The sequence below is a fragment of the Pongo abelii genome, chromosome 1 (assembly GCF_028885655.2).
Source record: "Pongo abelii isolate AG06213 chromosome 1, NHGRI_mPonAbe1-v2.0_pri, whole genome shotgun sequence".
Taxonomy (NCBI): Eukaryota; Metazoa; Chordata; class Mammalia; order Primates; family Hominidae; genus Pongo; species Pongo abelii.
The window spans coordinates 2,403,990-2,419,169 of record NC_071985.2 but is presented as its reverse complement, the minus strand read 5'-3'; the positions used below and the strand labels follow the sequence as shown (position 1 = coordinate 2,419,169).

The 15,180-nt window shown below is 39.4% G+C and overlaps 1 protein-coding gene across 3 annotated transcripts in view; it reads left to right on the top strand.

The window, feature by feature from the left end:
- Positions 1 to 15,180, top strand: part of CNST (consortin, connexin sorting protein) — a 117,383-nt gene that overhangs the window by 89,943 nt on the left and 12,260 nt on the right. For all 3 annotated transcript variants that reach the window (XM_024248621.3, XM_054549907.2, XM_024248622.2), the window contains 3 exons: positions 638 to 659; positions 830 to 926; positions 6,073 to 6,971. In XM_024248621.3, coding sequence (XP_024104389.2) covers positions 638 to 659; positions 830 to 926; positions 6,073 to 6,971 — 1,018 coding nt within the window. The remainder of the gene's footprint in view (positions 1 to 637; positions 660 to 829; positions 927 to 6,072; positions 6,972 to 15,180) is intronic.

The window sequence follows — 15,180 nt, the reverse complement described above, 5'->3', positions numbered from 1 at the left end:
TTGTTCCATGTTGTTGCATGTAACAGTGGTTTGCTCTGTTTTATTGCAGTACAGATTTCTTGGATGACTATGCAGCAATTTATTCATTCTATTATTAGTAGACTTTTAGGATGTTTCTTGTTTTGTGAATATTATGAATAAAGTGGCGATGAGCATTTTTGTGTGTGCCTTTAATGGATATGTACATTCTGTTATCTTGGGTATTCCCTAACATTTAATATTTATACTTTTTGTTATCTGTTTCCATGGAGAATTCCAACAAAATTATCTTCAACCATAATCTATTTTAGACTAAAATGACATAAACTGAAATTTTTAAAATATATGTGTGTGAAATCGTCTTTATTTATTAGCAAAAGGTTATCATTCTTTTTTTTTTTTCTTCTGGAATATAGCATTTGTTGCTTCTTTGGGGGTTTCCAATAGTAATTGGCCATCTAAGGAGATAAACACATGATATAGCTGCACTTTGAACTATGTGAGCCAGTGGTAATGTTTCAGCCGTGGAAATGTTCTGTGCTAATATTAGAATCCAGAGAAGCTGTATTTTTTTATAGCCATTTCAGTGACATTTGTTTGGAAGCGTATTGCTGCTGTAATTTTTTTAAAATTCTTTTTTCTTTCTTTTTTTCTACAGTCCTCTTTTATCCAAACATAAGGTAAGAGATTGTTTCTTTTGAATATATTTCTAGGAAAAATGTTTGTGTCATATGTCTGTTGTATGGACTATTTTGGAAAATGAAGAAACCTTTCCCAAGTTATTTTCAGCTTCCTAGTTTAATGCAACAGTTTCCCCAAAAGTTGGGTTTTCTTGTTTTAAACTTTTTAGATAGCAGCTGTGGAGAAGTCCCAGGAAAGGAAATGCTCTACGCAGTTACTAGTGTCTGAAGAGCCAAAGGAAGGAGGAGCTACCACCAAAGAGTCAGGTATGTTTTTAACTTAAGCTAGGGAGCAATGTAAAAGATACCTGCCTCCTCTGATCTTTTACAAGTGTTACATCTGAATTGCTGCAAAGGATCTTTTTTTTTTCTTTTTTTTGCACTTACATTTTTGTACATATACCTCTCCTAGAAAAAGAGCAAAATGAGACTTTTTATATTGGGTAGCTCCACATTTTAGACATCTATTAGTAGATACCTTAAAATCTAAGTTCTTATAAAAACATAAAATTCTTATGTTTTCAGTAGGTGGTTATATATATCTAACAGAATAAGAAAAGGTTGTACAAAATGCTCTGAAATAGAATTGGTGTTGGTACATTCATACATTGTTTTCTGTTTAAAAACCAACAGTTATTGTATACACTTTACCAGAAATTTGTTCTGTAAATTTAGATATTTAAAACTCTATATCTTGATAATTTATAGCAATTTAATTTCTCCCCTTTTCTGTTTACTAACATATGATATACTTTAGTTTGTATATATACATTTCTAAAGCATTTATGATGTATTTCATACCACCTTGTGCCTTTATGTCAAAAGATTTTAAGAGGCTTTCTTCTAAATGTTTGGCATGTTGCTCATTATAAAAGCTTTAGAATATAAAAATAAATAAATATGTTTTAGGGTTTTTTTTCCCTTGATATCTAATTTTACTATTAATATATATTTCTAGGCTTTATGTTCCTGGGCCTGAGAGCCCTGATATTGAACAGGAAGTATCAGGTGTTTTGGATGAGTTGCCCTGAAGTGATATGATGATGATGGTGATGATGATGATGATGATGATGATGATGGTGATGTCGATGATGTCGATGATGTCATAATTAGCCTTTTGCCTTTTCTCCCCCCCTTTTTTTTTTGAGACAGGGTCTCACGCTGTTGCCCAGGCTGGAGTGCAGTGGCACTATCACGGCTCACTGCAGCGATCTCCTGGGTTCAAGTAATCCTCCCGCCTCAGTCTCTCCAATAGCTGAGATTATAGGCACACACCATGGCGCCCCAGTTAATTTTTAAAAATTTTTGTGGGTATGGAGGTCTCACTATGTTGCTCAGGCTGGTCTGGAAGTCCTGAGCTCAAGCGATCCTCTCACCTCGGCCCCACAAAGTCCTGGAATTACAGGCATGAGTCACCATGCCCGGCCAGCCTTTTACTCTTTACAAAGTATATTTTTATTCTTTCAAATCTTACTTTATCTCCTTTTCACTTCTGAGACAAGTTGGGGATGTTGCCTTGGGTCAGTCGTACTAGACTCTGTTCTTCCGTCTTTTCTTTTCCAGTCATTTTTATATTAGGAATCACAGTAAAATGAGCTTCATAACAATCTTAAAGGAGGAAAAATATCACAAAGCTGCCCAGTTTGGGTGTGAATGTGTCTCTGTGTTGAGCACCTTGGGAAAAGTGCTATTACAGGCTGTGCGTTTGAGTTTGAGACTTACTGCCCAGCACCTCCTCCTACTTGGCCTCTGCTTTGAGTCATGTGGTACAGATGGGGAAACTGAGGTACCAAGTTTCAGTCACTTGCTTGGTGCTTTGATTCAGAGCTAGAACCTGGGTCTTCCCATTTCTAATTGAATGCAGCCTGCTTCTGCTAAGTACATTGTATGGATTATCAAAGGCGTCAACAATCCAGGTGTCCCAGGAATAACCCTATGAGGGAGTATGGACTAAATTCTGGGGAAAGAAATGTTGCCCCGGTTTCACCAAACAGTGTTTTAAAGAGAAATGTCAACAACGTGGGTGACTCTCCGAATGTAGTTTGGAACTCTTGCCTTTTCCAAAATTATGGTGGAGTTTTTTTCCCCATTATTTTCTGTAGTATTTCTAAATAATGGGATGAAGCAACCATTTTCAGGCTATTCTGTAAATAATACATTGTACCCATAGATAGTCTTTATTACTTATCACTTACTTAAGTGGTATCTCAGTTCATTAGATACCATACTTTAAGTGGTTGTATTTCGTGGCATAACTGCTGTCCACCACCCCACCTCCTACTCACAGAATGGCACCTCAGACTGATTCTGTACCTTTTCAGTCACTTATAAGCTATTAAATAGTCTCATTTTGCCAGGCACGATGGCTCATGCCTGTAATCCCAGCACTTTGGGAGGCCGAGGCGGGCGGTTCACGAGGTCAGGAGATCGAGACCACAGTGAAACCCCGTCTCTACTAAAAATACAAAAAAATTAGCCGGGCGTGGTGGCAGGCGCCTGTAGTCCCAGCTGCTGGAGAGGCGGAGGCAGGAGAATGGCGTGAACCCGGGAGGCGGAGCTTGCAGTGAGCCAAGATCGCGCCACTGCTCTCCAGCCTGGGAGACAGAGCAAGACTCCGTCTCAAAAAAAAAAAAAAAAAAAAGAAAAAAAAATTGTCTCATTTCGATTATTTAGAGCTTAGCCCTATTCAATCCTGAACTTGATTTTCACATTTAAATCTCACTGTACTCAAAGCTCTTCCCTGCCCTCCAGTTGCCAGGGCTGGGAACACGGTCTGCTCCTGGTTGGAGTTAGCTGGATTGGCGATTATGACTGAACCCAGGTTGTGTGGTGGCTCCAGCAGGAGCAGCTACGGAGGAGGTTACTCCCAAGCTGCTCCCCTAGATAACTGCAGCCTTTAGGTAACTGACCCTCAGCTGGAAGCAACACATTCCTCTGATGTGGAGGTTCTCTCTGCCCTGTGCTTTCACAGTGCCTGTGGGACTGTGGTCCCCAATCTTATTTAGTCTCTGAATCCTGTGGACATGTTTTGAGGGACATCTTCTGAACCTTTGGGTACCTGGAATTCATGGAGGAGTGGCTTGGCCCCCTTTCATTTGGCTGTGGCCCTCATTGCTCTAACCTTCCCCCATTTTAACAGAGGGAGGGGCAGACCAGCAAGCCCAGCGTCAAAGCAGGCAAACAAAGGAAAGTGAAAGGTGCCTGTGTTTTTTTGCAGCCTCACAAACTTTGAGTGATTCTTTGGGGTCGGGAGAGAGAAGGAAGGCTGTATTCTCCCAAAGGTGACCCCTTCTTCCTTCTCCTGATCCGCATCTGATACTTGAGTCAGGGTGTCAGGGGAGGACTTGAGTCAGGGTGTCAGGGGAGGTGCTATGAACTCTACTGAATAAGCTACCTTTCAGCAGCCCGGAGTTGAGGTGGCAGCCTCAGCACCAGATGCTCTGAAATCTGAAGGCAACGTTTCAGGAATGCCTTTTGCTTGATATGGTATGGGCCTCAATTGTCAGTTGGTGATTAGTATTAAAGTATCAATATGTTTTTGGAGTCCAGGGTGAAAAAGAAAAAAAAAAAAGTATCAGTAAATTTAAAAAAATGGAATAAAATTATCATCATATTTTCTCTTTTATTTTCAGCTTTGGCTCGTTATTTATTTAAGTTAAACAACATATTAGTATAAAAAGGTTAAAACTTCTTTTTTTTTTTTTTTTTTTTTTGAGACGGAGTCTCTCTCTGTCGCCTAGGCTGGAGTGCAGTGGCGCCATCTCGGCTCACTGCAAGCTCCGCCTCCCGGGTTCACGCCATTCTCCTGCCTCAGCCTCCCGAGTAGCTGGGACCACAGGCGCCGCCACCACGCCCAGCTAATTTTTTGTGTTTTTAATAGAGACGGGGTTTCACCATGTTAGCCAGGATGGTCTCGATCTCCTGACCTCGTGATCCACCCGCCTCGGCCTCCCAAAGTGCTGGGATTACAGGCTTGAGCCACCGCGCCCGGCCAAAAAGGTTAAAACTTCTAAAATAGTTATGAATGCTAAGTGTACCAATAAAGCGAGGATGAGCAAGCTTCTCTGTTACCTACCCATCCATGCACTTCTCATTCATTATTCACACGGAGGTTTTTAACTGTTTCATTTTAAAGTGAAGGAAAAATAAGTTGGTTTTACTTAAAGTAGAAATTGAAAGAGATGTCAGAATTCAAACCCATTTCTACTTGTTGCAAAAACTTATCCTTTTTATTGCTACCCTTTGCTACCTCCCTTTAAGAAGTTGCTCGGCGTGGTGGCTCACGCCTGTAATTCCAGCACTTTGGGAGGCCGAGGCGGGTGGATCACGAGGTCAGGAGATCGAGACCATCCTGGCTAACACGGTGAAACCCCATCTCTACTAAAAAATACCAAAAATTAGCTGGGCATGGTGGCGGCGCCTGTAGTCCCAGCTGCTCAGGAGGCTGAGGCAGGAGAATGGCGTGAACCCGGGAGGCGGAGCTTGTAGTGAGCCGAGATCGCGCCACTGCACTCCAGCCTGGGCGACAGAACGAGACTCTGTCTCAAAAAAAAAAAAAAAAAAGAAGTTGCAAGTAATTTGCAAACACATTTATTAGTGGTATTATGGTCAAATTATAAATTTGAAGAGAACCGAGTTTGTTCCTTTAATCTTAGTAAACCAGACCCATACTACTTTTCTTACATTTAAAATGATGAATGTGTTACTGAGGTTCATCATGTAAAAATATTTACTTAATACACCATGTCTTTTTTTGTTTGTTTGTTTTTGAGACGGAGTTTTGCTCCTGTTGCCCAGGCTGGAGTGCAATGGCTGATCTCAGCTCACCGCAGCCTCCGCCTCCCGGGTTCAAGCAATTCTCTTGCCTCAGCCTCCCAAGTAGCTGGGATTACAGGCATGTGCCACCACGCCCAGCAAATTTTGTGTTTTTAGTGGAGACGGGGTTTCTCCATGTTGGTCAGGCTGGTTTCAAATTCCCGACCTCAGGTGATCCGCCCACCTCGGCCTCCCAAAGTGCTGGGATTACAGGCGTGAGCCACTGTGCCCGGCCCAATACACCATGCCTTAAATGTGCTGAAAATAATTTTTGTAACCTCAGTTTAATGTAAAAGTTTCATAAATAAAGTTCAGAATATCTTTTAAACCTTTGAAAATGACTTCGTTGATTTTAATGAGGACTAAGTGATTTATTCATATTCACATGATTTTGAATAATCCCTGTTATGTATAAGGATTATTTACTAAATATTTTAGGTATTTCCTCTACCTAAAGACACTATTATGCAACAGATAGAATTTCCGTTTGAAAGGGTTAGAATATTGTTGTATTACACATATTCATATGTCCCTTCTTTTCCTTCCTATACAAAGTGTTGTTTTGAATTTTTAACAATTTATTTTTCTTCATCTTTAGAGAGTAAAACTTGTCTTGGCACAGAGTCAAGTAAAGAAAGCCAACATACAGAGGAGCCCCTGGGGAGCAGTCCCTGCTGTCATCAGATGGACGTGCAGGCAGATTCCCCAAGCCTTTCGGTAACTGCAGGAAAGGACCACATGGAGGAGCTGCTCTGCAGCGCTGAAGCCACGTTAGCGCTCCACACCCAGTCCTCGGAGACAGCAGGGAGCCCGTCTGGGCCAGACTCTTCTGAGGATGCTTGTAAGGATGACAGTCGCTTGCAGCTGGCTCAAACAGCGGCCTGCCAGGATGTGGCCAGAATAGAGGGCATTGCTGAAGACCCTAAGGTGTTTCTTTCCAGCAAGTCAGCGACAGAGCCGTTGATTTTACCAGGCTGTGACCGTATACCTCCTGCATTGATTTCTGAGGGTAAATATTCACAGGCTCAGAGGAAAGAACTCCGTTTGCCACTTCGGGATGCTTCTGAGGCGTTGCCCACAGACCAACTTGAGAGCAATGAATTAAATGAGCTGCAGCAGCCTGATCTTACGGACAGTGATGGAAAATCACCACAGGCGCAGGCTGACTCAGACGGTTCTGAGAATGTGCTCTGTGGAAATAATCAAATATCTGACTTAGGCACACTGCTTCCAGAGGTGTGTATGGCCCCAGAGGAAAAGGGAGATAAAGATGACCAACTCAACAAAGAAACAGAAGACTATTTGAACAGCCTTTTAGAAGGATGTTTAAAAGATACTGAAGATTCCCTTTCCTATGAAGATAACCAAGACGACGACTCCGACCTCCTTCAAGATCTCTCTCCTGAAGAAGCATCCTATAGTCTGCAGGAGAATCTGCCTTCTGATGACAGCTGTCTTTCTCTTGATGATCTTGCCAAAAGGATAGAGATTGCAGAGGTAAATCAGAGATGAAGTACGATTAAAAGTAATGGCATTTAAAAAACGTATATATGTATTAAATATTGCCTTGTTTTTGTCAGTTTTCCCTTGTCTCAAACATGAGGGAAAATTCTAGTTAACATAAGCTTTTAATTATTAGTAGTTTTTACATTTGTTTGTATTGAATAAAATGACTTTTAATCATTATAATGTTCATACTACAAGATGTTCTATTGCATGCCTCCAGCTAGAGTGAGCGTTATTGTATATATCCATTTTTTATAGTCCTGAGTGTTATGTGGCAGTTCCAGAAATTGGAATCAAAACCAGAATAGTCACATTCTAATAAGGAAGTCTCATTTTTCTTCTCATACATCTAGCAGATAAAATATGATATGTACTTACTGTTTCTTCCTCTTGTTAATATATTTTTAAAATCTTTTAAAATAGTCTAAAGAATAGAGGGAACATTTTAAAATGTAAGAGGTACTGGATTAATTTTTAACCTTATAGTAAGTTGAAAAAAAAGAGATTAAGGAAAAATGACCATTTTTCATTGTTTGGTAATACAAAAAAAAAGTTTGGAAAAAGAAAAGGTAAAAGCCGTATCCAAACTACAGCACCCTCACGAAGGTGGCCTGGTATGGTAGAGCAGAATTCGATTGCCTTAGTTCCAGTACAATCCCACCAGGTAGTTAACAGCTTCTTGGAGTTGCTTTTTACCTCTGTAAGCCTGTTTTCTTCTCTGAAAATTAGGGTACTAGCTGCCCTTCCTTTTTTTCACCATTTTTCCCCCCAAGTTCACTTTTAAGTCCCATTTGTACTCATTGTATTCTAAATCAGCATTATCATTGAAAAAAAATAATAAGAGGGAAAATGAAAAAGTAACAAAGCCAAAGTAGACAATAAAATACATGTGAAAATAGAAGACTGTGAAAAGCTTTCTAAGGTAATTATAATTGTTATATTACTAGCTCCCTTTATTGCCATTTATAGTCAATTCTTTATAAACAATGATTTTCTTTTTAATTTTTTTCTTGCCAAAATTAGATAGAATAGTAAAGCACTTGGCTTACTATTCATTCTCTTATTTTAATCAGACCAGCTTGGTTGCCATTTGCAGTTAATTCTCTACAGACCGTTGGTTTTTTTCTTAGTGTTTGCTTAACAAAATTATTTAATATTGCTTAATGGACACAGAATTTCCATTTGGGGCGATGAAAAATGTTGAAATAGATGGTGGTGATGGTGCACATTTTAATTGTAATAATGCCACTGAATTGTATACTTACAAAGAGTTAAAATAGCAGTTTCATGTGATATATATTTTTCCACAATGTTAAAAATAGTTTTTAAAAAAATTAGAGCTAATGGTAAAGCACTTAATCCGGTATTCATTCTCTTGTACATTTTAACTAAATCTCTGGTGCAGGAAGTTAACAATGCAAAGCTTATATACCCATATTCAAAGCTTAGCTGTAATACCAAAAAAGTTACCATCATCTGACTGCCCTTTTTCATGCCAATAATCAAGTTGACCGTAAAGGGAGAACCCAAGTGGTCTAATTTTACCTTTTTAGGTATAAACTGTGAAGAAGGAGCAGAGTGCTCCTGTTGTCTTGCCCACCTTATAAAACGTTTTCCTCTATTTCAACATTTGACTAGTTACACAGTGATAATCATATGGTGTGCCTTTTTAGAACTATCTTTCCCCAGTAACTCATATTTGAGGGGATAATAGGAACTTCTGGAATTTCAATTTTTGCTTCTGCCTGAAAGCTGTTCGGCTGGATAAATTTCTATCATCTAGTTTGCCAGATGTCTCCTCCAGAGCAATTCTTTGAGTTTTGGTAACCTTTATCTCCAACCTCCTCCCTACTCAGCTGTGTTGAAGATGCACAGGGGTCTTGTCATGGATGTATCAAAGGTCTATAGCATATTTCCTGTATATTTCAGTCATCTATTGACATGTATTTCCAAAGCCTACAATTAATCAACATCCATTTCCCAAATTATTTTTCCCCACATCACTAAATTTAAAGTTGTACCCAACTGAGTCATCCTGTTTCTAAGAAATAAAAGAACTGTTTATATTGGGGAAAAAATAATTTAAGGTGGCAGATTGTTAAATTAATGTTGTGTATTACAACTAAATGGAATATTCCCTCCTCAGACTCAAAACGCAATGTCACTTCTACTGGTTAACAGCTAACAGTGGAAATTATATGTGTTTAAAGTTGTCTTTTCTATGAAGTTAATACATAATGGTCTCCTTTCCTAAGATTATATTGATCTATTAAGTTAAGCTATTTTAAGAACCCCAAAAGCTTCATATACATGACTTAGAAAACTAATTTACTTTCCTATGACAATGCTAAGCAGGTTGTTAAACATTTGCTTTCTGAATACTTACTACCCTTTGTATTCTGAGAAGCATAGTTTAACAAAGTCTGCCTAATTCTGTCAGGAAAGGAGTTTTTAAAGTTTCAATGCTAAAAATCACTAATGCTTAATATTTTCTAATACCTTAACAATGAGGTTTTGGACTAAGTAAAATATCCAGGCAATTGTGGGTTTGCTTATAAATGCAAACTTAGGATTTTTATTTTAAAAATTTCTTTTAATTTTAGATTTGAACATATAAAATTTTAATTCAAACATTTTTTTTCTTTTTTTTTTTTTTGATACAGAGTCTCACTCTGTCGCCCAGGCTGGAGTGCAGCGGCACGATCTCAGCTCACTGCAGCCTCCATCTCCTGGGTTCAAGCAATTCTCGTGCCTCAGTCTATCGAGTAGCTGGGACTACAGGCACGTACCACCATGCCCTGCTACTTTTTGTATTTTTAGTAGAGACAGGGTTTCACCATGTTGGCCAGGCTGGTCTTCAACTCCTGGCCTCAAGTAATCCACCTGCCTCGGCCTCCCAAAGTGCTGGGATTACAGGCGTGAGCTACCATGCCTGGCCTTCAAACACTTTTTTTGTTTGTGCTTTCAGTAAAATTTTATTAAGAGTCTTCCCTGTGTTTGGTGCTGAGGATACAATGAGAAATCAGATGATGTTCTTGGCCTTTTGGGGGATCTCCGCTCTCATACTTGGCTAATTTTACTGGAATTGTTTTTGAAGTTTTTTTTTATGCTTCCTTCTGTTTGTGATTAGAGGATATAGAACATGATCTCTTAATAACCAAGTAATTATGAACAGCATTTTTCGTGCACTTAGGAACCCCGAGGCAGTAACTCTGCCCCCTGCACCCCTCCACGCTGCTGTGCTATCACAGGTGGTCCTTCTCTGTTCGCTTTCCCAGATCTCCCTATCATTTCTCCCCCTCAGGTTCTCTTCCTTCCTTCTTTCTACCATTGTGTTTGTGGTAGAGCACGCTGGTTGCTTCTTTCTTTGCCAGCTTTCCCCTTTTCTCTTGTCTGTCTGCTTTTATTTTCTTGCCACTCTTGCATTGCCCAGCCTTGGTTCCAGTAGAACTTGGTTTTGATCATCATTGCCAGCCCAGTGCAAGCACTTGTTTTGTTGTGTTGCTTTGAACAGTTGGATTCATCACATCAAATGAAATAATTTACACAAAATGTCATCGAGAACTAAAAATGTCTATACTATTTATATAGTGACATGTATAAAGGGAACTCGTCTAGGTTTGGAAAGCTTTTTCATACCCTGTAATTTGCTATGTAAAGTGGTAGCTTAATATCTGAAGTATTGCTATTCTTTCTTACGTAAAAAATAGCATGACACATTATCATCAAAAGTATAGTTTATACTGTATACTGTTTTTAAAAAGCATCAAAAATTTTATCCTCCTTTCATAGATTTTTAAGAAAAAAAATTATCACATTTGCAGTGTCAGACAACACATTGGAAAGATTTACTCGTTTATTCTCTCCTTCTGTAATTTTTATTGAGTGACTTCTCTGTGAGGGCCGCGTTACAGATGCAGTGACTAAAAATACAGGTAAGCATTTTTATGCAGATGAAGCCTGCAATCTAACAGTTGTCTGGCACCAAGTGTGTTGTCTTTTTGCTGAATTTGAACATACCATAGTTTTTGGCAAAGGATGAAATTGTATTGTAATACCCATACACTGACGTGATGATTTTAATGTCAGAACTCAAACCCCCTTTACTCAGGAACCTGATCATGGAAATAAATTATGTGTTTGCTTGGTTCTGGAACCTAGAAGAGTTGCATTATCTTCTCTTTAAACTCTTCAGCTGTTCCTCCTGTAGCCTGAGACTCAGAGGGAGCTCCTAGCATCAAAACTTGAACAAAATGTGCCATGCAAACTCAAAGTGGCAGGATGACCCACGGGGTGCACACTCAGCTTCTACAGACTGTTACACACATAGAGATGAGGTAGCTGTTTTCTGAACAAGTGAGGTTGAAATTGAATGTTGGATACATTTTACGAAAGTTAATCTATTTTTGAACATTGAAAATAATCATAGTATGTAATTCAGAGGTCCCCTTGGGAGCAGATTTTAGCAACATGATATGCTGTGTGGAGATAAACCATTCATTTTTCTTCATTAACATCTACATTTATAATCTGCTTGCAGAAATGTCATATGTTCAGAAAACTATATTAAGTGTTTCAGATTCAAGTGATTTTTGTTTTTAGAAATAATTTGATTATTTCTAAAATCTGAGGAAGAAGCCCTGTGTTACTGCTTGGGTCTTTAGAAAGCTTTTAATCGGCTGGGCACGGTGGCTCACACCTGTAATCCCAGCACTTTGGGAGGCCAAGGCGGGCAGATCACAAGGTCAGGAGATGGAGACCATCCTGGCTAACACGGTGAACCCCGTCTCTACTAAAAATACAAAAAATTAGCCGGGCGTGGTGGCGGCGCCTGTAGTCCCAGCTACTCGGGAGGCTGAGGCAGGAGAATGCGTGAACCCGGGAGGCGGAGCTTGCAGTGAGCCGAGATGGCGCCACTGCACTCCAGCCTGGGCGACAGAGTGAGACTCTGTCTCAAAAAAAAAAAAGAAAGCTTTTAATCTGGGAGAGAGCAACTCATGTTCCTTGCCCTCTGTCTAGATTAGCAACATTTACTTAAATGTTTTCAGACCTGCTTGTATCACTTGAAGCAAAATACAGGGGAGGACATAAGGTCACAGTGTCTAGTGGCGAGAAAAATGACAACCCAGATTGCTCCTGGGTTTGCCTTTAGAGAAGCTATCTAATCGAAGCTGTGAGTTTTCTTCCCTGTTGCCTATTAAGTGAGGTAGTTACTTCTTGGCTAGATCGCTGGAATCAGGGAGGTTACTTTACGACTAGCTGCTGTGGGATTCTCTTGCCAAGTGAAGATGGAGGCTAGCACTAAGCGGTAGTCGCTTATGAAATCACGTTGGTAGCTGCTCTATGGATCAAGAACAAAAGAGGGTCTTAGAAACTGCAATCATGGTTGTTCTGCCCAGAATGGCCCTTTTGAGAGAAGCAGGGGAAGTCCAGCCTCCTTACAATAGAAGAAATGCAGTCTTCCAATAATGTAAGAGGTTTTAGGAACAATGGTTGGCCCAGAATTTATGTAGCTATCTAAAGAGCCCCCAAAGGAAAACCCAGGAATTACCTGTTTTCCAAATGGTCTTGTCCTTGCCTTTTGTTTTTATCCTGACTTCTACATTTTCTAATTAATGCTTCTCTTGATAGCGATGTCTCTTGCACAAAGCTCTTTTTCTTTTCCTTTTTAATCACTCTTTTAATTTATATTTGTACTGCCTCTTCCTGGACTTTTCAGTAGTCACTTAATAAGTTTCCCTGTCCCTTGTTTCATCTTCTCCCCTCCAAATGGGTCTTATGTTAGCACTCTATAAACTTGGGGTCTCAAACTGGTACCCAAGGAGCCAGCCGGGTATTAGAAGTCAATGAAATGAGTTAGCTGTAGAGTGATAGGAAGAAGGCTTCCACGCCTTGTCCAGAAGTATTCAGCTTTTTTAAACTCCACAGATTAAACCAACCACAGCTGAGGGTTCTTGATCGAACACACAGACTGTGAGTTTAAACTCCTGCTATGAAACACTTACACTATCATTCCTTTCCCACGGCTCTCTTTAGCTGCAGGATAAAGGCTGTGCTACTCGACATTCAGGACTCCTGTCATCTGGCCCACTCTGCCTCCCCAACGTCATCTTCTGTCCTGGGGTCTCAGACTGTACTGTAGTCAGACTGGCCCCCTCGCCACCTCCCGGATACACCTTGCATGTTGTCACCTTTGCTCTTTTCCCTCTGTGTATGTCAGCTCTACCCTGAGGTGAGCAACCTTCTTTCCACATGCCTATTTCTTCCCAGCCCTCAACATCTAGGTCATGGCTTTTTAGCATGGAAAGTACCAAGCAGTGCCTAGCTCATGGCCAGCACTCAGTAAGTGCTAGCTGATGCCATGATTCCCTGATCACCGGAGTCCAGAAGTTTGTTTCTTTCAAACAATTCCTCAGAACTTCAAATGAGGTCGAGGCTGGAACATCACTCTTCCCAAAGTCCCGTCTAGCTGTAATCTCCCTCTGTTATCATAAGATGCACACATACTGTCTTCTACATCAAACTGCAAATTCCTTAAAGATAGGGATTCTGTTAAATACATCTTTATATTCTCTGCAAAGCTAATACAGGCTGTTGTAAATAACAGCCACTATACACAGTAAGGCTTTTTTTTCTTAGTTCACTTATAAAAATAAATATCCTTTAATAATAGATTTGGTTTTGATTATTTTCAATGAAAAAGCTACATTACTTAAGTATTTCCTAGGTGCTATCTATATGTAAATTGCTTATCTGTATTTTTTTTATTCTTTGGCATATTTGGTGAGCACCTACTATATTATAGAAACTAGGAAGACGGCGCTGAACACAGATCAAGTCCCTGCTCTCATAAAGCTTACTTTCTAGAGGGAGAGACACATAATAAGTTAACATAAAAACAAAAATATAGTTTTGGATACTGGAAGAACTATTAAAGAATTTCAGCAAGGTGAGGGGATTTAAAGTAACTGAACTGGCAGCTATTTAAACAATTTTCTGGGGCTTAAAAATGGGATCATATCTTGGCATTCTCATTTCTTTTTCTATTTTGTACTTATTAAATTGTCCCCTTAAGCAAGCAAAACAAATTACAGAAACATGAGGTAATGCCTAACCTAGAAACTTAAACACATTGTAAAACTCTTGTTATTTTTTTAAAGGCTTTTTCCTTTTTAAGTGAATCTTTTAAAGATTCGACATTGATGTACTTCATCATAATGCGTTTTTCCCCTTGTTTGCCTTCTCCCTGTATTGCAGTGTTCTAAGATGCAGTGCTGTGGGTCTGAGGTGACCGCCGTGTTCTTTCTGGAAAATGGCTGCTGCTTACAGCTGGTACTCCCTGGCCCAGCTGTGACATGTTTTTATCAATTTGCCATAGAAGGAGCCATGACATTAGTCTACTTCCAGATTAATCAAATGACACAAAGATCCTTCATCTAATCTCCTCTTCCCCTGTGTCTCTAGATGGACAAATTTGGCCGTTAGTTTAAGTATCTCATAAATGAGGTGATGTGTAAGATAAGAATTTTTGCTAGAGTCTTATTTGAAAGTTCTATTAATCTTGTTTTAATTGTAATATATATTATAGCACATGGCATAAAGCAACATTTTAATAGTCATAGAAAACAAGATATTTTCACATTAAGGAACCGGTAAGAGGTTTGATACTGAGTTTGTTTTCAAACTCTACCAGCTCAAGCTTAAGCAAGTTACTCAAACCGTTGAAGCTTGGCCTCTTCATCTGCAAAATGGGGCTGATAAGGCTTCTAAAAGAGAGTTGTGAAAATTAAATATGATATATTATGTAAATATCGTTACATAAAATGTACACATTTACTAAATTATAGTTGTTATTATGGAACCCAACACTAAAGAAGCAGGCAGAGAATATCACTTGTTTGTGTAGTTAGGAATAGTAGTGGTCAGTTTGACATGTGCCACTATAGTGAAATTGCTGGCACTTCAGTTATTTGTCATATACTATAATAATATGATTTATGAATGTTAATTCTCAAATCAGTTGGAAGCCAACTGTGTGTTCTTGTTCAGAATTGACCAACCTAGAGGTTCTGAACTGAGTAAAACCTATATCATTAAACGAACGTGACTTGGTATCTATTTTCTTCTTTAATTTTGTGAGGAGGCACTTCCAACAGCAGTGTGTCTCTGAATGTTTTCCTTGTCACATTAGGATTCACTA